The 21,040-nt window shown below is 42.9% G+C and overlaps 2 protein-coding genes across 4 annotated transcripts in view; one reads left to right on the forward strand and one right to left on the reverse strand.

Moving 5' to 3' along the window:
* Nucleotides 1–9,813, reverse strand: part of LRRC17 (leucine rich repeat containing 17) — a 40,622-nt gene extending 30,809 nt beyond the window's left edge. Inside the window, exon 1 of the mRNA XM_030556209.1 lies at nt 9,730–9,813. The gene's annotated coding sequence lies outside the window, so the exon portion shown is untranslated. The remainder of the gene's footprint in view (nt 1–9,729) is intronic.
* Nucleotides 1–21,040, forward strand: part of FBXL13 (F-box and leucine rich repeat protein 13) — a 201,209-nt gene that overhangs the window by 117,992 nt on the left and 62,177 nt on the right. For all 3 annotated transcript variants that reach the window (XM_030555490.1, XM_030555572.1, XM_030555656.1), the window contains exons 11-12: nt 3,291–3,391; nt 9,660–9,789. In XM_030555490.1, coding sequence (XP_030411350.1) covers nt 3,291–3,391; nt 9,660–9,789 — 231 coding nt within the window. The remainder of the gene's footprint in view (nt 1–3,290; nt 3,392–9,659; nt 9,790–21,040) is intronic.

Consider the following 21,040-nt stretch of genomic DNA (forward strand, 5'->3'; position numbering starts at 1 on the left):
ACTGCATTCTTACCTCTTAGGCCGGCGATTTACTCTTGTGACAGACCATGCACCCCTTCAGTGTATGCAGAGAAATAAGGAAAAGAATGCAAGGGTCACCAGGTGGTTCTTATCCCTCCAACCATTCCAGTTCTGCATACAGCACAGGGCTGGATGCCACCACGGCAACGCTGATGGCCTTTCATGAGTACACTACCTGGCATCCCAAGTTGCCTAACCCCATGGTGTTGAGCGGGGGGGGGGATATGTGATGGGGCAAGGCAAGATGGCTACAGTAAAGTATTGAGAAACAGGTATGTTAGCCCCAGGCTAAACACATCCCTAGGACCCTGGTATCCAAATGGCAGTTGCTCCAGGTTAATCAAGGCACCTGGGGCCAACTAAGATCTTTCTAGAAGGCAGTGGAGATAGCTACTTTAATTAGAACACCTGCAGCCAATCAAGGCAGGCTAATCAGGGCACCTGGGTTTAAAAAGGAGCTCACTCCAGTCAGGCAGGGAGGAGCCAGAGGAGAAGGAGCGTGTGTGAGGAGCTGGGAGCAAGAGGGCAAGGAACTGAGAGTGATAGAGTGTACTGCTGGAGGATTGAGGAGGACAAGCATTATCAGACACCAGGAGGAAGGTCCTGTGGTGAGGATAAAGAAGGTGTTTGGAGGAGGCCATGGGGAAGTAGCCCAGGGAGTTGTAGCTGTCATGCAGCTGTTACAGGAGGCGCTATAGACAGCTGCGATCCACAGGGACCTGGCCTGGAACCCGGAGTAGAGGGCGTGCCCGGGTTTCCCGCTAAACCTCCCAACTCCTGATCAGACACAGGAGAAGCTGACCCAGACTGTGGGTTCCACAAAAGGGGAAGATGACTGAGGTGAGCAAATCCGCCAATAAGTGCAGGACCCACCAAGGTAGAGGAGGAACTTTGTCACAGTACTTTTATCTTTTTACTCTTTAATAGCTTTATCATAAACAGATAAGTAAGAGTTAATAGAACAGAAGTACTTCATATCTCTTTTGCCTGTAAAGAGTTAACAAGATCAGTGAGCCTGGCTGTCACCTGACCAGAGGACCAATCAGGGGACAGGATACTTTCAAATCTTGAGGGAGGGAAGTTTTTGTGTGTGCTGTTAGAATTTGGTTGTTGTTCACTCTGGGGGCTCAGAGGGACCAGACGTGTAACCAGGTTTCTCTCCAATCTCCCTGGTACTATTTTGAATCTATAAGAACCTGTAAGTACTAGGTAGATGAGGTGAGTTAGACTTGTGTTTGTTTTCTTTATTTGCAAATGTGTATTTGGCTGGAAGGAGTTCAAATTTGTATTTTGCTGAAAGGATTTTAATTTGTACTTGTATACTTAGACTGGGAGGGTATTCCCAGTGTCTATAGCTGAAAGACCCTGTACCTATTCCATTTTAAATTTACAAAGATAATTTTTACTGTTTTTCTCTCTTTAATTAAAAGTTTCTTGTTTAAGAACCTGATTTTTTTTTATTCTGGTGAGACCCCAGGGGACGGGGTCTGGATTCATCAGGGAATTGGTGGGGAGAAAGGAGGGAAGGGGGAGAGAGAGGCTAATTTCTCTCTGTGTTAGGATTACTGTCTCTCAGGGAGAGTCTGGGAGGGGAAAGAGAGAAGGAGGTGGGAAGGTGCATTTTCCTCTCTGTTTTAAGATTCAAGAAGTTTGAATCACAGTGATCTTCCAGGGTAACCCAGGGAGGGGAAGCCTGAGAGAGGCAACAGTGGGGGAAAGGGTTTACTTTCCTTGTGGTAAGATCCAGAGGGACTGGGTCTTGGGGATCCCTGGGCAAGGTCTTGGGGGGACCAGAGTGTACCAGGCACTGGAATTCCTGGTTGGTGGCAGCGCTACAGGTTCTAAGCTGGTAATTAAGCTTAGAGGAATTCATGCTGGTACCCCATCTTCTGGACGCTAAGGTTCAGAGTGGGGAATTATACCATGACAAGCTTTTTAAAAGATTTCAATTGAAAAATGAGGATCTGAGAATGGTGAAAACCAGTGTAGTCTAGTAGTTCAGATATGCGCACACTACTATAGTTACCTCACAGCTGCATTAAGACCTACTTTGAGATGGAAGAGCAAATATTGATTTTATTCTAGCTATTTCTTAAGTGAGCTGAATAACAGAGACACGAATAGAATAATAAAACAATAAGATCAATGAAGGAATATTCAGCTAATTGAACCGCTTGATTACACTTGATAACATTTCTAGCCCTCTAATATTGAATCCGCTAGAAGAACAGTCTCTGGCTGGACTGTTGTTACTATTTTTCAAATTATATGGTGTAATCATATATTTTAAAAGCACGTGATAAGTTTTACAGACTTCTCTCACTTTCACTGTTGTTGGATTTAAATGTCAATTAATATTAATATTTTGATAGCCTGGTGTCTGCAATAGTTATAAAACACTCTTTAACATCCCTAGCAGGAGACTCTCATGACAGTGTAAGAACTAAGGATGTGAGTGAGCATGTCCATTGCATTTGACTAAGGAAATGGACATTTGAAACAAAAAATGGTCGGCTCCTCAACTGGTGTGATTGGGGTTGCTCCTTTGAAATTATGCTCCTTTGAGTTATGCCAATTTACACCAGGTGAGGATCTGGGCAAAAATGTATAATTATATAAGATACTGATTTCCACACTGTTATTTGATTTGCATACATGGGTTTTTGCATCTCTAATGGATTCATATATTTTCAGGAGCAGCCCCCTGCACCAATGTTTTAAGATTTGCCTCCATATTCTAATGTAGTGATCATATTGATACATAGAACAAGATAGATGGTGCCACTTTCAAAGAATATTAAAGAAAGGAACTGACTCAAATTAAAAAGAATTTTTGTGGACAGTGAGCATTCTATAATTGATGAACTGGTGTGAATAGTTAATGAAGCACACTCCCTGGATTTTAGAGAGTTGTCTTAAATTATTGTCTATAGACCTGCTAACTTAGGTCTTGATTCAGCAAAGCACTTAAGCATGTGAATAATCCCATTGACTTCATTAGGACTACTTGGTTCTTAGGTGTCTTACTGATTTGGGGGCATAGAAATAGTCATGTTTACAATCAACAAAAATAGTTCTGTAAACATTATAATATAGTATTTTCTTTAGAGCATTTTAAAGAGAAAATGTTTTTGATCGGTACCATTGCATTTAAGACTTTTACAAAATTAATTCAGTTTTTCTGCTACAGTATAGAAGAAACTTTAGATACACACAAATACAATTTTAATTTGACATACTTTGACAAGTGATTTTTTATTATTATTCAGGATGAATCAATGAGACTTATATCAGAAGGTTGTCCAGCTCTTCTCTATTTAAATCTGTCATACACAGATATTACTAATGGGACACTAAGACTGTTATCAAGGTAAAAATATCTCCTTCTACATTTAGATTAGTATGAAACAAAAGTCGTCTACGAAAATATGAGTTTTAGTTATCATTGCAAGAAAATATAACTTTCTCTGAGTATTTTGCAGGTTTCCTTTTATTTTGTAAAGAACTGAAAAATGCCGTATATATTGTTCTTAGGATTTTTCTCTTCTGTTTGTCTTTTAGTGTAGTAAAACATTTACACTGGGTTAGTTTATAGGTCTTGCTAAGTTTTACAGAGACTTGTGAGTTTGCTAGTCAAACAAAGTTCCTTTGGACAAGCAACACAGTTGCTCATTGTTGTGCAACTAGCTTGCAAGTTTGAGATGATTATGTAAATCTAGGGTGACTGGACGTCCTGTTTTTAAAGGAACACTCCCATATTTAAGCCCTCCTGCAGGTGTCCCGACTTTTTCTTTAACACGGGCAAATTGTCCCGTATTTTCTGTCTCCCCGGCATCCCCAGCAGGTCCTGCTGCTGACCAGATCCCTGCTCACCAACTGCCTGCCCACCAGCAGTGAGTGGGGGGGGGGTCCAGTGGCTGACAATGGGGGTGGTTGTGCAAGGCTAGTGGTGGGGTGAAGATGCAGCGTGTGGGACCGGCCATTCCCTGTGCTAGTGCATCAGTGCAACCCCTGCTGTGTGCTGGCTCTCAGCCAGCAGGGCCCAGCTCTCCCTGTCCCATTTCCGGCCAGCACTGGCTGCGCGTTGTGAGATGTGGCGGCCGGTGTGTACGAACAGGCGCCAGGTCACTGCAGGCCTCTGCTGCCCACCCATTGGCTCTTTATGTTCTCCCCCATCTTGCCTGGCATGTGCCAAAGCCCCGCACAGCGCTGGCACGGGGAAGCCTCTCTGCCCCTCAGCTAAGCTTTGGGGTGGTGGTGGTGGGAAGCAATTTCCAGTCGCTTTGCATCCCAACCCTGCAGGCTCCACAGCACCTCCCCCAGGCAGGGACTTAGCACCCTCTTCACCCGCCCACCTCCCCAGGTCCTGTCCCCAGTGAGCGCAGGGCTGCTCCGTCCCCTGGGCACCCTCCCCTGCTGAGCCACCTCTCTGCCCAGGTTTGCGGAAGCCCCTGCAGTCAGGTTCCCTGGGCACATTGCATCCTTAAAGCTTAACCTCTTCCTGCCTGTGCTGTAGCCGAGGGACAGGAGGTGGCTGGGGTTATGTCAGTGGCCAGCAACAGCTTGGAGGTGTTAGCTGCCTTTCGACACTGTGTGGGCAGGAAGGGACAAGCTGCTTCCAGCCACTGGGGAGTAGGGGAGAAGAGATGAGCTCTGCAAAGATATAGGCCAGGTCATCCCTCCGCTCCACCCCCACCCCATGACTGGAAGCAGCTCCCATCCCTTCCCTCCTGCACACTGCCAAAAGGCTGCTGCAGGCCACATTCTGGTGTGAACCCTGGCAGAAGTCTGGGGAGGGGGGCATTTAACCCTGTGTGCCCCCTACGTGTTGCCTCGGGAAGATGCAGTGCCAGTACCAGGAGAGGTGGGTCCATCCTGGGGGCCCAGCCAGGTATGGAGGGCAGAGAGCACCGGGCAGGGACAGTCAGGTCAGTCTGTCACCCCTCTCCCCCCCCCCCCCCCGTGTGAGAGAGGTGTATGGGAAATGTGTGTATGTATGTGTCACCGCTCCCTGTGTGAACCCTAAAACCTTAAAGATAAGAAGGTAAATAAAAATAATTCAGCTACACAGTATTTCTTTTTAACAGAGGCTGAGTTAACTTGATGTTAATTTTAACATTTGTACTGAATCGTTCTGATGAATTTCTGTTGAACTTGCTTGAATATGAGTAATTTTACCAGGTATCCCACATTCAGCATGGGGAAATATGGTCACCCTATGTAGATCATTAATCAGAAAAGCAGCAACTTTCTGGTTTATAAAGTACAATAAGCCTTTGCTTTCTTTGGATGGAGAGGAAAACTCACAAACAAAGGGCACATGAATGTGCAGTTTTGAGCTAAAGTATAAGGAATTACCATCCTGATTTGTGCTTTGCATTCTAGTAACCGATAAAGCTGCCAACAGCGTATGAAAGAGGAATTTGTCAGTATGCCGCGTGGGGTCAGGGTTTTTTACCCATCTCAATAGCTTAGTGGTGATGCACTGCAATGGCAAATAGAAAAGCAAAGTTTAAGCTTTTATCTTGGACTATTACCTCCCTGGCCAAATATGAAGGCATTAGAAGCACACCTCCTGAAAAAAGGCACTCAGCCCTTCATGAGACATATCACTGGCCACTTTGGATGACTATGATGTTGACAGGGTCTGAAAGCAGCCCTGTCACTTCAGCAGGAAGGTTAATGGCTGCGATGTAAGGTCTTGGGTGTCTGGATTTAAAAGGAGGTGAATATCTGCTCTGAATATGTATGACAGACTCCCGGAGAGAAGAAGGAACTATAAGCGAGTTTCTTATACTGACTACCATTTCCTTTATAATTATCTATTCACCAAGGAGAGAGGTTTTTTTTAACAGATTTTTTGGGGATACAGTTTGAGATAACTCAGTAGCATTGTAGTCTAGTGTTGATAGTTATAATTTGGCAGAGGATATTTAGATGTGTTCTGTATGCATATCTATTGAATGAGATGTATTCAGAATTGCTTGGATAGTGATTTTTAAAAAGTAGATAGACAGCCAAACAATGTTGTGATTATATGTCCTGCCTACTCTACCATGTTCCTGTTTGGTCCCTTGTTGCCTCAAAATGGTCAGTAAGGCATGGCTTTGCTTGAAGCTATCCATTTTGATTTTCTTTATGGCATAGTAGTGGGTTTAAAGAAGTTCAGAGGAAGGATTTTTTTCAGTTTGTGACTTGAATCCAGCAAAGTGTGCAAATTCCCATTGAGCTCTTGAGCATACTCTGGGTCTCGTTAGTCTACAACTGTCACGTGGGCACATGTAGAAATAAGGCACTTTGTCTGAGATATGGCAAAACAATAGGCAAAAAAACACATAGAATTGTGTATTTAAAGCAACCATATTTCCTGACCCAAATATTTCTTGGAGAACTACAAAAAAAAAGGTGCTGCCCAAAGGATGGTTTGAAAGCAAATGCAAAGAATTCAACTATCCAGGTGAACTGTGTTGTAATAGTTATAGATAAACATCCATTCCTGTTGTGGGAGATGTTTGTTCATCTACCGGGCTGGAGGACCTACTGTTGGGAAGGTCCAGTCCACTTATCAAAAGAAGCAGTAGACAAAAGCTGAGTTATTCCAACAGAGTTGTCTCCTTCTTTGATGGTAGTTGTGCACTACTTCTTCCCCCTTGAGAAAACAAAATTTCACTTTTCACAGCAACTCCACATATTCCTGGAGTGTGTTTCTCTGTTATTTGCATAGTATATTTTTGACTTTTGGATTTGCCTGCAGTAGAGTGATGTCTTGAGAATGTACCAGTCCAGTGCCAGATTCTAGTCTTGCTTCAGACAGCCTTCCACCCTCCAACTCTGAACCAGTTTTATTCTTTCTATCATCTATGGAAAAGCCTATGTTTTTTCCTCCGTATTGGCATAATTTTTGCCTTCGTCTAGTTTCAATTTCTTCATGTTTAAATTTGGAATGTTTTTTCTGAGTGCCTGCCACCCTATGTTATCCTGGCTACCCCAGCTTCCTGTTACCACCAAGAAATTAGAGCCAGCTGCTTCTGTTTATGTGTGGGCAAGACCCACCTAGGAATGGGTCAACCAGATTGGTGGATGTCTCCAATATGAGAAACAAAATGTACAAATACAGTAAAATTTCCTCTTTGTTCAAGTTAATAAAATACTAGCGTTTCATTAATGGATTTCTCTTGCCTTGTTTACAGTGTTTTTTCCTAAAATGTGTGAAAAATGTCAGTAGCAAATGATAATTCTGAACGAAAACTGCCAAATGCAACACTTTTTTGCTGAAGACATTTGGACGTAAAGCAATACTATAGTTCTTTCTGAGATTAACAGTATGAGGCTTTTGATAGCACTCAAATTTCAATAGTGTTTCTAGAGATGCTCAAAAACTGGCAGCTCACGACAGATACTTCCTTTGTAGTTCTCTGAGACAGTGTAGCTAACATAAACGCTTTTAGCTATGGAAATATATGCATCTTGCAATGCTTCCCATACATCTTACTGCTCCATATCAAGGATCCATTATTGGAAAAACCATCAAAAGGAACTGTATGCTTAATGAGCTAGAAACTGGTTGGCCATTTCACATGTTCCTCTTCCACTCTTTCATTCTATCAGGAGAACTGAGTCTCTGAGTTACACAGCTGATTTAAGATGTTGTGACAAGATGGAATTCTTCTTTGTATTTCTCCTCCAGTGAAGTTATGTTACAGACTTTGCAATATACATGAAGCCTGTCTATCCAGAATAACTATGGAGGATTATTCTGGCAAATTGTTTTAAAACATCACTATGTTAAGATCTTGATGCCAAATGATAGACTCAAAGTCACAAAAGCCAAGATTTTAGGATCCATGTCAGATTCAGCCATAAAATAGGATCCAGTACACAGGCAACTGTAAATCCCTGCTCTAAGTTAAAGATCTGTGATTTAGTTTTGTGTTACTGAGAAAGTTGTCACCTTGAAAATGTCAGAAGAAAGCAGAAAACACACAGATCATAAAAATAGAGGGCAGAGAAAGAGTTACATAGCAATCTGTAAAGAAAGTTAGGGTGCCTACATGAAGTGTTGAGCTGCTACCTGCTAGTAGAAGATATTGATTCCCAGTCTTCAATACAATGGAGAGGAAGCTTTCTCTGTACCTGTCTGAGCTCATTCTGCCTTGGGCAACCAACACTATAGATGGATCGAAGCAAAACTGTCAGAAAACTTAAAAAACATTCTCTTATTGCAGTGTGTTTTGTAGAGACTATGCCTAGAGGTGTATTTTCTGAAAAGCTGATCAACAACGCTGAGCATATCTACTCTACTTGCTAATGCAGATTACTCCAATATAATAAAGGCTTGTGCTTCTAGAAAGTAACTTGGCAGTGCTTACATTTCTTTATTAAATATAGAAAGAAACATCTTCCATTGAAAAAGATCCCTGAATTTATTTTCTATTGTCTCTGTTTGATTGTTTTATTTGCCTTTTTTCTTAATATGAAATTTAATTTTAGCATGTATTTAATGTTTTTGAGCAATTATGTTATCATTTTTCCTGTTGCTTTCCAACTTCCTATCCCCCTTTTTCTGCCCAGTTTAATTTAACAGTATGTTTTCTCAGTATACACTCAAGGCATAAAGTGAATTCCCACAACAATGCTGTGAACCCTCCTTAAGTAATCTCTTTCAGAGTGAGTGTTCCTGCCTCCCTTCAAAATGCCTAGTTTTTGCTGACTTGCAAAACTGGCCTGAGTATATCCCTAAATCTAAATCTCTTACAGAGCAGTATGCCCTAGTCCTAATTATACGTTTTGATTTTTTCTGTAAGCTTTCATTTCTGGTAATTATGGTATTGCAATACTTGTTTATTTCAGTTAGAAATTTAGTTCAGTATAATTTAGAGTCTTGGATATATTATATGCCTAAGTTTGCATTAATAAAAACTTGAATAGATTTAGAGAGTACAAATTCATACAATACACTTACAATTTTCCATGTACATAGTTTGCTACTGTTCCTTTATCTAATATTTGGTGTAAATAATCAAGTATTTTCTAAAAATAATTGATTTAAACTTCATTTAGAGAAGACTGAATTCTTTGATATGTGTATGCATTAGTTTTGTATCTCTTTCCACTTTAAATTTGTTTTAATAGCATGCTTTTAAAATATTAATGGAAACAATTACATGACCACAGAAGGTTTAACAGTATGTTTAATCCTTGTATGCTTTTAGCATCCTTTGATAGAGTTCTGGTTTTCATTTCCAGCAGACACAGCTTGTAAAATCAATGGCAAAGTAAATCCTGTAACCTTGCCCTCAAAGGTGTATTGGCTTCCAAAATATACACATTCACTCCCAACTTATTACAAAAATGTGTGCTTTTGCAATTAAGTAAATCATCTGTAAATTAATATTTATTTGACTATAGTTAAGGATGATATGATATACTGTACCATAGTACTGTTTCCAAACAAGTTACAATACTTGAAACAAGGAAAACTAAATTATTTTAAGTTTCAACATGGAAAGAATCTCAGTTAAAATCTAGCATCCCTTCTTCAGAGAATTTTTAGAAAGATGTTAGCGATGGAATCTGATTGCATCTGTGTTCTGTAGCCTACTGTTGGAGTAACTGTTTTTTCTCCCTCTTTTGTAAAGGAGCTTCTCCAATTTACAATATTTGAGTTTAGCTTACTGCAGAAAATTCACAGACAAAGGTTTACAGTACCTGGGATCTGGGAAAGGATGTCACAAGCTCATCTATTTAGACCTTTCAGGTTGCATTCAGGTTTGCATTTCATTTCTCTTTCATGCTGTAAGGAAAGGAATCCTTTCGATGACTGGCTGCATCCAGCACTCATGGTATACTAAAGTAGTACAAGCACTGCAGCAAACTTTTCAGAGGTTTTAAATTACATGACCACAGCTGCTTACATTTTTACTGAGGGCTAGCACTATAGGCTTTGGCTCATGTCCAGCATAGTGTCATGTCTATAAACAAAAAGTACTTAATTGCATAATAAAAACAAGCATTATTTTTTGCAGACTTAAAATAGACTAATTTTGTGTTGTGTTACTATGTATACAATGTGAAATTTAAAATCCAGAGCCTTGAAAATACAGTTTATACCAAGATATCAACAAACAAAATCTTTATGGGAGAGCTTGCACCGCACTTCCTGAAAAGGAAATCAATCTACCAGTGAGTTTTCTAATACTACTACAAAGTAAGTTTCAAATGAAATCTAAAATAATGTGTAATTCTGCAATCTAAAAATAGCTAATAACTTGGGGAGTTTATTTTATTTTCCTACTAAAATTTTTAGTACTAAGTGCTGAGTATTTCCAAGACTTTCAAATATATGCTGTATCCTGATGTATCTTTTCTTAAAGCACTGTAAAATGCTAGACTATGGAGCAGCAATATACTGCCAATATTTTAACAATATACCGCCTCCACATGAATTGTCCCCTATATGATATGTTTGCCTCCTCTTTCTTTCATGGCTTGATATTTTAATAGAACCATTCTATCTATCCATCTGCATACTTAAATTGCCATCATCACTGTAGCATTTAAGAAATAATGTGCTTGTGAATCAGGGGATTATTATCCCAATTTTACAAATGGAAAACTAAGGGACAGAAAGTAACTTGTCCAAGGTTACACAGGATGCTTGTGCCAGGAATTGAACCCACATCTTCCAGACTACTGCCATAACAACCTGATTGTCTGTTCTCTCATTAGGCATAGCTTTACAGCAAGATAGTAATATCAAAGGAGTTATAGGCTGGGAAAAATTAATTAAAAAGGTAGGTATGGAGATGATATACCTTGAAGCAGTAGGCATTATTTAAAAAATTTAGATTTAGAAAATGTAAAATTCTTACATTGAATCAGAATTAATACCCATATCAAAATATTACTATAGACTGTATTTATCAGACTGAAACTTTTAATGTGCCAAAGACCATAGACCCTGATCCAGTAATGCATTTTAAATTTCCATGTGCTGCTCTTGCCCTCAGGTACCCCCCCCCCAGCTCCCGTTGGCCGCATTTCCAAGCCAATGGGAGTGCAGAGCTGGTGCTCAGGGCAGGGGCAGCGTGCGGATCCTCTTGGGCCCCCCCCTGCCTAGGAATTGGACCTGCTGCCCGCTTCCACGGTGCCAGGACAGGTGGGGACTAGCCTGCCTTAGACCCGCAGCACTGCTGACTGGATTTTTAATGGCCTGGTCGGCAGTGCTGACCAGAGCCAGCAGGGCCCATTTTCGACCGGGTTTTCTGGTAGAAAACTGGACGTCTGGCAACCCTCATCAAAAGCACTATGAAAACTTGGAAAGCACTTTCTGAAGAACTAATTAACTCATTTCTTCTTGGGAATACCACAACTAGGGATAATTCCAGGATTACTTTAAAAAGAATGGTGTACATTTTTTATTTCTGCACCTATATATTCCCTTCTCTGAAAGCATCTACTCACCTTAACTTCATCCAGATTAATACCAAAAGTAATAATTTAATAATTCCAGATTTTATCTATGCCCAGGGTGCCTATAGAAACTATTTATTGGCTTGCCTCCACCTTCCTTAACATTTTAGGGAACACTGTGAACTCAGTATCTTTAGAACTGCAGGGCAGTCTAAACAACAGGTTTGAAATACATAGGTTCCAAATCTGAAGGGATAAATTCCTCTCACTCACAACTGTTATCTGATTATGGATAAGAGATGGAGCAGAAGTTTATTTTTAGGGACATTTTAATTGAATCTGGGACTGTGCTTTGGTATACTTTGTACTTGCGAACTGTGGTGGTGTTGGTGAATCCCTGAAAGTGGAATCCTGGAGAAGGATAGGAGGAGGCAGAAGACCTGCTTTTCTCTCCCACCCCTTGGGTAGTTGGAAAGTCATATTACTATGAGGATTTGGGGGTTTTTTGTTTAGGAAAACAGGAGTGCTAACTACCTTCCCTATGTGAGCATATACAAGTATGGAGTGTTCTCTCTTTCTTCTCTTCATTTGGAGGCGTAAATAGGCCTTCTCATTTGCAGTGTAAAATGGGCCTCCTGAGGTTGCTGTGAGGTGGTCCTGCTATATGTGGCATCAACCCAAATGTGTATTATGTTTAACCTGAGAAGAGATCTTTCTGGTACAGACCTAAATGAAGACATAACGGATTAGACATATTGGAGATTGTGGTTTGTTTTTAGGAAAAACTGCAAGTGGATTGCTGTTATACTATAAGAAAATTTGATGAGGGGATTGTATAATTCTATATAAAGCCTGCTGTCTTAGAAAAAATGTGAAGGTTGTGCCTGTAGACCTCAGATATATAAAATATAACTGATGTTCTTTAGAGAAAAATCTTGTCACTCGATTGAATAATAAAAGGAATGAAGTATACAAACCAACTATTCCATAGAATAAGCTTTCTTTTGTTTTCAAAGTTCAAAAAGAGAGAGTTGGGAAAGAAGCCAGAATAATATCTGCAAATAATAGAACAGATTGTCACTAATTAATGAACTGACAGTCCCAACCAAACTTTGTTAATGGTATATGTTGCTATATTGACAAAGATAACAATCTGTAGCTTTCTCCATATATCAGCTAATGTCCACCAAGCAAATTAAGGGAAGCGTGGAGTAAAGAGTAAAACTGCCTTGCTAACAGCAAACTGTCAAACAAGTTGTGCAGAACACCAATAGATCTACCACTGACCTAAAAGTTAAACTCATTCATTACAAAATGGCATGTACAGCATACTGGATACCTGTTAGAATGAAAAAGCAACAGTACTGTAAATGAGAAAAAAATAGAGAAGAGAATGGAACTCTGTTGTACAAGATATGAAAATATCCTATAGCAAATTATGTTTGGGAGGGAATAATAAATAGAATATGTATTTCTGAATAGCTATCCAAAATAATACAAAAATCTTTGTCAGAGGATCTTAACACTTCCATAAAAATCACAGGACAAATTCTTGCTACAATACAGTACATTTGTTGCTTAAGAAAAGGGAGAGCCAACAGAAAGCATCCTCAATGGCTGCTAGCCTATAAAACATTTGGGGGCCTCCTGGCTATGCAGTTGTGGATTATACACCCATTCCTTAGGGATTTGTGCCCTTGGCGTGTATTGTAATGCTGGTTTAGGCACTGTGTGATTGACCAAAACTACTCCTGTCCCACATGCAAAATTATATGTTCCATGTAGACCAGTTGTCGTATATAAAATCATGGAAAAAGCTGTCAGAAAACTCACTGAGTCTCAGAGCAACACTGAATGCGTGTCTTTCCTGGCTGACTGATGATCAGTCACCCTGGGATAGTTTTGGCATAGTCCAAAGACTTCCATGTGGCTGACAGCTGTATTTTGGAGCTTAGATAGCAAGAAATGAGGAGTCCGTGAAGCTAAAGATTTCTTCTCCCTGCTGCTGCCACAAACCAACTGGTGGTTTTTTGGTCGGAAGATGTTTCACTGTCAGGGTCAGTATTGCAGAAATGGCAATGTACAAAAGAATTGAAAGTCATTAATTGTCATATTAGATTGATTTACCTAGCCAACTCAGAAAAAGTATTTTCAGTTAAATAAGGAGCAAGAAGATTTTCAAGAAATTTGAGACCAGATTTTCTCCTGTGCCAAGATCTGGTCAGCATGTAGGGGAAAGAAGGTGGCATGTCAAGGAATAACTCATTGATTCTCAAACTGCAACTACCTTATCCACAATGAAAGTTAAAACAGCCTAGGGGTTGTTTTAACTTATAGTGATTGGCTGTAGTTCCTAAGAGATCATATACCATCTGAGAATTGGTCAACATCACTCTTTCCTTCCCCAGCATGCCATGCTGTACACTGAGGTGGGGGTGAGCGTGTTGGCTTAGGAGTTGGCTGCACCAGTTTTATGACCTCTCTGAGTTCCCCCTCTACTACCCCCACCATTTCCACAAGGGAATTCTTAGCATGGCAGCTGCAGCTAAGAAATGTGGTATTAAGTTCCAGTTACAGGCTCTTGAAGATTCTCAAACATAAGGGGGTCTATTAAAGACATTGAAATTCAAAATAAATTGACTATGGAATTGTTTTGTGATTTATTATACAACATTTCCTACACATAGTGTTCTGTCCCTTAAGAGTGACCACCAGATGTTGGTTCTTCTGTAATAAAAAGTACCTTTTCAATATGTAGTTGGCAGACACTGTCCAAAAATAAGATTTATCTGATGTATTATGAGAATAAGACAAAAAGTGTAAATATGTATGATATTGCAGCAGGCCCTAAATGAGGACTAAATAAATTATTCTAATCTCCTTTTAAAGCCAGTTTCACAGCTGAATTTCCTCAGCTTTGTGCCTTAGAGCCCTTATTCCACAGTTAAAAAAAATACTTTGTCAGAGTTCCCTCCCCGCCTCCCTGCAGCAAAAAAAAAGTTCTGGACAGTGATCTTATTGGCTGGCTCAGTATAATTGTTTTTGGCTTTGTATTGAGTAATAAACTCAGCTGCTGCTATTTGTGGTATCAGCTTGCCCTTGTTCAGAAGACAATGTTTTTCCAGAGAAAGAGATTAAAAGTCTTTTCAGTAATAGTCTAGTTTAGTGAAAAGTTTATTGAACTCCAGAAACTTGTGGGCTACACCCATGCTGCTCTTACCCATCTGCACAGCTAAATTTGAATGATTCTGACTACTATATCTAATTTCTGCAACCCTTTTTGTGTCTCTTTACCGTTAGTGTCTAATTCTCAGTTCAGCACTTTCTCCACTCCTCCATACTCTGTTCTGAATCACAGTCCCTTCCCAGCTGCTGCACATCCCTGGTTGCTACAACCCTCTCCACTTTCTGTTTTCATCAGTACTATATGAGTTTCCAGTCCTTACGTCCATCATCTGTAGCCTCTCTTCATTCTTAATGGAGACTGTTTGTCAGCATACCACTTTTCCAACCCCCCCCAAATCAGCCTTTGCTGCCCTTACCAAACCTTTATTGCCCAGCTGAATTTCTGACTTCTCTGCAATAGGTTCACCTCTCCTAATGTCCTCTTCCCCCATTCCTACCAGTGATGGATGAAGGCAGAGACCAGCCCTTTCCTTCACTGCTCATATCTTCCATGCAGGTGGAAGTTCTTTGTTGAAGGGCAGTAACTGGGGAAAATTCCATCTCTCTTTTAACGTGGGGGTGTCAGCTGATCTGGCTGAAGGCAGTCTAGCCTAATAGTCAGAGCAGGCATCAGGAATTGACAAGTAGGGTCAGAGCTGGAATTGGTAGTCAGAAGCTGAAGCCAAGGAGGGATTCAAAGTAAGGGCAGGACAGAGGCAAGTCTGGGAGCAAGGCAAGGGCAGCTGGAATAAGGTAGCACAGAAGTAGGCACAGAGGTGGATGTTAGCACTGAGCAGCTAGTGAACTGCTGCTGGCCCCCACAGCCACAAATCAAAGCTGTGAATGACAGCCTTCTGTTGCTTGTGCCATCCCCTGGAGTTGAGTGGCAGGGTGTCCGGAGGGGGGCCCCCTCCCCCCGGCGCTCTTGGGTGTCTGGGTGAGGAGGATATGGAACTTGGTGAGGAGGGCGGGCAGTTACACAATGGCTGCAGCGGTGGTCTATAGTCTAGTTGCCTTTCCTGCAGCTCCACCAGGTGCCTCATCATGTCCATTTGCTCCCCCATTAGCCTCAGCATCTCCTTCTGTGTGTTCCGATCACGCTCACTGTATGCTTTCCCGGCCTCTGCCACGGAATGCTTCCATGCATTCAGCTGTGCCCTATCAGTGCGGGAGGACTGCATGAACTCGGAAAACATGTCATCGCAAGTGCGTTTTTGTCGCCTTCTAATCTGCGATAACCTCAGGGATGGAGTTGCTGTGGGGAGCATAGAAGCATTTGCAGCTGCGGGGGGGTGGTGGTGGGAGGGACAGTAGACTTTAAAGATGATACATTTCTGAGAACAAAATGGAGACTCTTTCACAGTGAATCAAGCAATTCACAGCAGGCAACACGTGTCTTAGGTACAAGATTGCATTTTGCCATTTATACTGAGTGCCTGCCGGTATGGTGACATATCACACACGGCTGGGCAACAGAATTCGGTTTCCAGGCAGCCATGGTAAGCCAAAGGGTACATGGGGTTGGCATCTTCCACGTTCATAACATGTGGGAATGGTTTCAAACTGCAGTGCCCTCCTTTCCCATAGCAACCAATGTCAGTTGTGTTTGCCTTTTAAAAGGAGGAGCTGTGGTTGCCGTTTAAAAGGAGGGGCTGCAATTTTGGGGTGGATGTGCAGCACACCCTTACCCCCCTGCATGGTTATTCTCCAGGATGATCCCTTTTAGCCAAGAGCAAACAGCCCAGCATGCCTGGGGTCTAATATGTCGGGGATCAGCAAACAGGGGATTGCTGTTCCCTTACAAAACTTCCCTTATTTCAGCCAGGTGACCATGAATGATATGACTCTCCTGAGGCTGACACAGAAAGATAAAGACTGAATGTTGCATGAATGCGACCAAAACCCAGGACCATTCGCTGCCCAGCTTTGTGCTGCAAATGATTCCAGACCACTTGCTCTTGGCTTGGCATGGTAAAGTGTCTTACCGTTGAGGATGAAATAAGGCAGCCCTCCCCAGAAACCTTCTGCAAAGGCTTTCAAAATACCTCCAGGAGAGCTTCATGAAGATGTCCTTGGAGGATTCCTGCTCCATCCCCAGACACGTTAATAGACTTTTCCATTAGCTGTCCAGGCTGCGAATGCATCCCAATTGTTCAGGGTAAATCAAACATTAAACACAATTGCTTTTAAGCCCTGTAGTGTCATTACATATGTACACTCACCAGGGGTTCCTTCTCCGCCTTCAGGTTCTGGGAACAATAGGACCTGGGAGGGTATTGGCTCCAGGGTGAGGAAAAGGTCTTGACTGCCGGGGAAAACTGATTTTCCGCTTGTCTGCTGAGCGTTCTCCTCCTCCTCCTCCTCTTCCTCATCCACAGAATCCTCATCCGTGTTGCGTGAGGCTGCCACCTTGTAGGTGTCCACGGAGAGTGTTGGTAGGGTCCTCCCCTAGAATGGCATGCAGCTGGTCATAGAAGTGGGATGTCTGGGGCTCTGACCTGGAGTGACCGTTTGCCTCCTTTGTCTTTGGGTAGGTTTGGCTGAGCTCCTCAGTTTTCACGCGGCACTGCTCTGCATCCCTGGTGTAACCTCTGTTCACTATGCCCTGTGCAATTTTGGCATATATATTAGCATTTCTTCTGTTGGATTGGAGTTCTGCCTGCACAGATTCTTCTCCCCATACACCAATCAGATCTAGTGTCTCCTGTTCGCTCCATGCTGAAGTTCATTTGAGACTGCATGGTCACCTGTTCTGCTGAGCTCACCACGCTGACCAAACAGGAAATGAAAGTCAAAAGTTCCCGGTGCTTTTTCTGTGTACCTGGCTAGTGCATCAGAGTTGAAAGTGCTGTCCAGAGCGGTTACATTGGAGCACTTTGGGATAGCTCCTGAAGGCCAATACCATCGAATTGCACAATGCTGCGTCTACACTATCCCATATTCAACCCAGCAAGGTCGACTTTAGCGCTACTCCCCTCGTCGGGAAGGAGTACAGCAGTCGATTTTAAGAGCTGTTTAGGTCGGTGGAACGGCGTTGGTTGTGTAGACGCATTCATTATAAAATCGACCTAACGCAGCTAAATTCAGCCTAACCTCATAGTGTAGACCAGGCCTCAGAGAGCAAAATCCTTTAGGAAATCACCCAGACTCTTCATTACCCTTATGAAATCGTGAGTGAGAGGGTGATCACAGGTTTTTCTTTGCTGTGTAGATGGAGCCATTGGAAGGCATGATTTATTCATTATGTATGACTTTAAGTTTACCTTTATAGAATCTCATCAGGCTGGAAAACCAGCATAATTGGAAATTACATGAACTAATAAAGTACGGTTCAATTCCCTGCTCCACCACTGACTTCCTGTGTGATTTTGGGCAAGTCACTTAGCCTCTCTGTGTCTGAGTTCCCCATGTGTGAAAGTGGGGTTAATAGCATTGCCTTGCCTCACAGGTGTTGTGCAGATTAATATATTAAGAAGAATGTGAAGAACTTTGAGATCTACTGATGTAAAAGCACTATATAAGACCTAGGTATTATTATCATCACTACTACAAATTCTTTAATAATAATACCTAATTTATAATGTTAGATGAATCAGTTCTCAGAAGACAGCACTTAAATTCAGAAGAAACTGAAAACATGTTTATTATGTTTTATGTTGTACAAAAATATTTATCAGTATTTTAAAAATGGGCTTGAGCCATAAAATTCTGATCTGGATTCCAAGCATCCCAGGGCTTGGGTTAGGTCCATTGTAGAGATAAGAGAAGGCTGTAAAATTCATACCAGGATTTAGATTTTGAAATACTCCCTCCTCTGAAGTGCTAGATGAACTACTATTTAGTTCTTTAAAGTGCCAAGTCAAACATCTCAAGCCTCTACAATTATAAGTAATGTGTGCTCAGGGTTTAGCTGATTGCGCAGGGTTTAGCTGATCGCCATATTTGGGGTCGGGAAGGAATTTTCCTCTGGGGCAGATTGGCAGAGGCCTTGGAGGTTTTTCGCCTTCCTCTGCAGCGTGGGGCATGGGTGACTTGCTGGTGGATTCTCTGCAGCTTGAGGTCTTCAAACCACAATTTGAAGACTTCAATAACTCGGACATAGGTTAGGGGTTTGTTATACAAGTGGATGCGTAGGGTTCTGTGTCCTGCTTTGTGCAGGAGGTCAGACTAGATGATCACATTGGTCCCTTCTGACCCTAAAGTCTATTAATCTATGAATCTATAATACTATATACAGGTTCTTTACTTGTTTAATAGTTTGAATTGATACATTTTATGGTTCACTCAGTATGGAGGTACAAGCAATTCTGCAATACTGGAACATACCTCTGGCTCCTACCATACTGTTCTTCGAGTGCTTGCACATGTCCATTCCAATATAGGTTTGTGCATGCCCCAAGCGCAGTCGTTGGAATTTTCTGCTCTAGTGGTATCTGTCAGGTCGGCTCCAGTGCTGCCTGGTGCCATGCATTCATAACACTGGTATAAAGGGCCCTGCTGACCCTGTTCCGCTTCATTTTCTTCTTACCACCCAGGACAGTGGCTGGAACTCCTTTCATTGCTCAGGCAATTCTTCCTAGTGGCTTTTCCTATTTCTTTAGTGTAAATAGTTACTGTAGTTTGGTAGTTAGTACTTAGTTCAAATAGTTGAATAGTTTTAATAGATAGTTTTGGATGCCTCCACTCTTCATTAGCAAGGTTGTCCGCCTTCCCAGAGCCAGGGCATACCTCAGTCATTGTGCATCAAGCCTTGCACTTCCTGTGGCAAGTCAATGCCATTGAGTGACTTGCTCTCAAGTTGTCTCAAGTGCTTAGGGGAATCTCACAGGAAAGACTGCTGCCAGATTTGCAGGGACTTCAAACCCTGCACCAAGGAGGACCGGGAAGCAAGGTTGAAGGTCCTTCTCATGGAGGCAGCCCTAAGTCCCACTTCAGAACCATGCTTCTTGGACTTGGCATCAAGCACCTCAGCTTTGGTGCGGAGCTATCCTCCCACCAGTCGTGAGTCCTGGCACCAATCTTCATCTCCGGTGCCAAGAAGAAACATAGAAAGCAGCAGCAGAAGAGTCAATCTCTGATGCCAAAGACAAGTAGGCATGGGGACCATGATAGAGTGAGACCTGCATTGGGTCACTCTTCCTCCCTGGCACTTCAACAACAGGTGCCTTCAGCTTCGGTACCTCCTCAAGTCCTGCTGATGCCAGCACAGGAGGCATCTTTTTCAGGCAGACAGCGTACAGGTCAGTTCACAGTACCGTTGACTATGGAGGCATTTGCAGTGGCCAGAGACCATGGACAGCTACAAGGGAGCGGTGCCGGGGGTACGGTGAGGCAGCTGCTGCACCTGCAGAGGGAGGAGGCCCGTGGCAGTCCCCCGCCCCAGAAGGCGACTCTGAGTCGACTGTGGGGTAGGGCTTATCCTGGCTGGACCTTCAGAGGAGCAGCCTGGGAGGGGCTTGGGTGAGTGTCAGGCCGGGGAAGAAGGGCTCCCCCCGCCCCCCCCCAGAGCTCGCTGCTGCCAGCGGGGAGAGGGCTGTGGGGAGTCCTCTTCTCTGACTCCTCGCCCCTGCCCCGGGGCTGCTTGCCTGCTGCACCTCAAACTCCTCATCCCCAGCCCAGCTCCTCACCCCACACCCTAACCCTCTGTCCTAACCCAGAGCCTGCACCCTATACCCAAATCCCCTCCCAGAGCTCGCACCCAGCACCCATCCTGCACCTCCTCCTGCACCTAACCCCCTGTCCCACCCCAGAGCTCACACCCAAACTCTCTCCCAGAGCCTGCACCTCAAATCCCTCCTGCACCCAAACTCCCTCCCAGACCCTGCACCCCCTCCTTCACTCCAAGCCTCTGACCCAGTCCAGAGCCTGCACCCAGCACCCAAACTCCATCCCAGAGCCTGCACCTGTCCCGCACCCAAACTTCCTCCTAGAGCCTTAGGCAGGTGTGTGTGTGGGGACTTGGACCTGTTCTGAGCACCACCAAAAATTATACAAACCTGCTCCCTCTGGTTTGTGGTTCTTCTGTTCAGCCAGTCAGCCACCCCACAGATCTTCATCAAATGCATTGTGGTGGCGGTGGCTTTCCTCAGAAAAAAGGGAGTTCATGTATTCCTATACCTTGACAATTGGCTAGTCAGAGGTTGGTTGAGAGCTCAGGTGGAATCCGACATCCATCTCATCCAATTGACCTGCCTACTGATAATCGACCAGAAATCCACCCTTGTCCCTGTCCAAAGGATAGAGTTCATTGGTGCAGGTCTTGACTCCATGCAGGCGAGGGCCCTACTTTCTGGAAGATCATTTTTGGTCAATTACAGCTCAGATTAGGTCCCTCCAGGCTCACTCAATCACAACAGCACAAAAGTGTCTGAGCCTTCTGGGCCACAAAGCTTCATGCAGATACATAGGGCAAAATGCGAGGCTACGTCTCAGACCTCTGCAA

The sequence above is a fragment of the Gopherus evgoodei genome, chromosome 1, assembly GCF_007399415.2.
Source record: "Gopherus evgoodei ecotype Sinaloan lineage chromosome 1, rGopEvg1_v1.p, whole genome shotgun sequence".
In the NCBI taxonomy this organism is placed as follows: domain Eukaryota; kingdom Metazoa; phylum Chordata; order Testudines; family Testudinidae; genus Gopherus; species Gopherus evgoodei.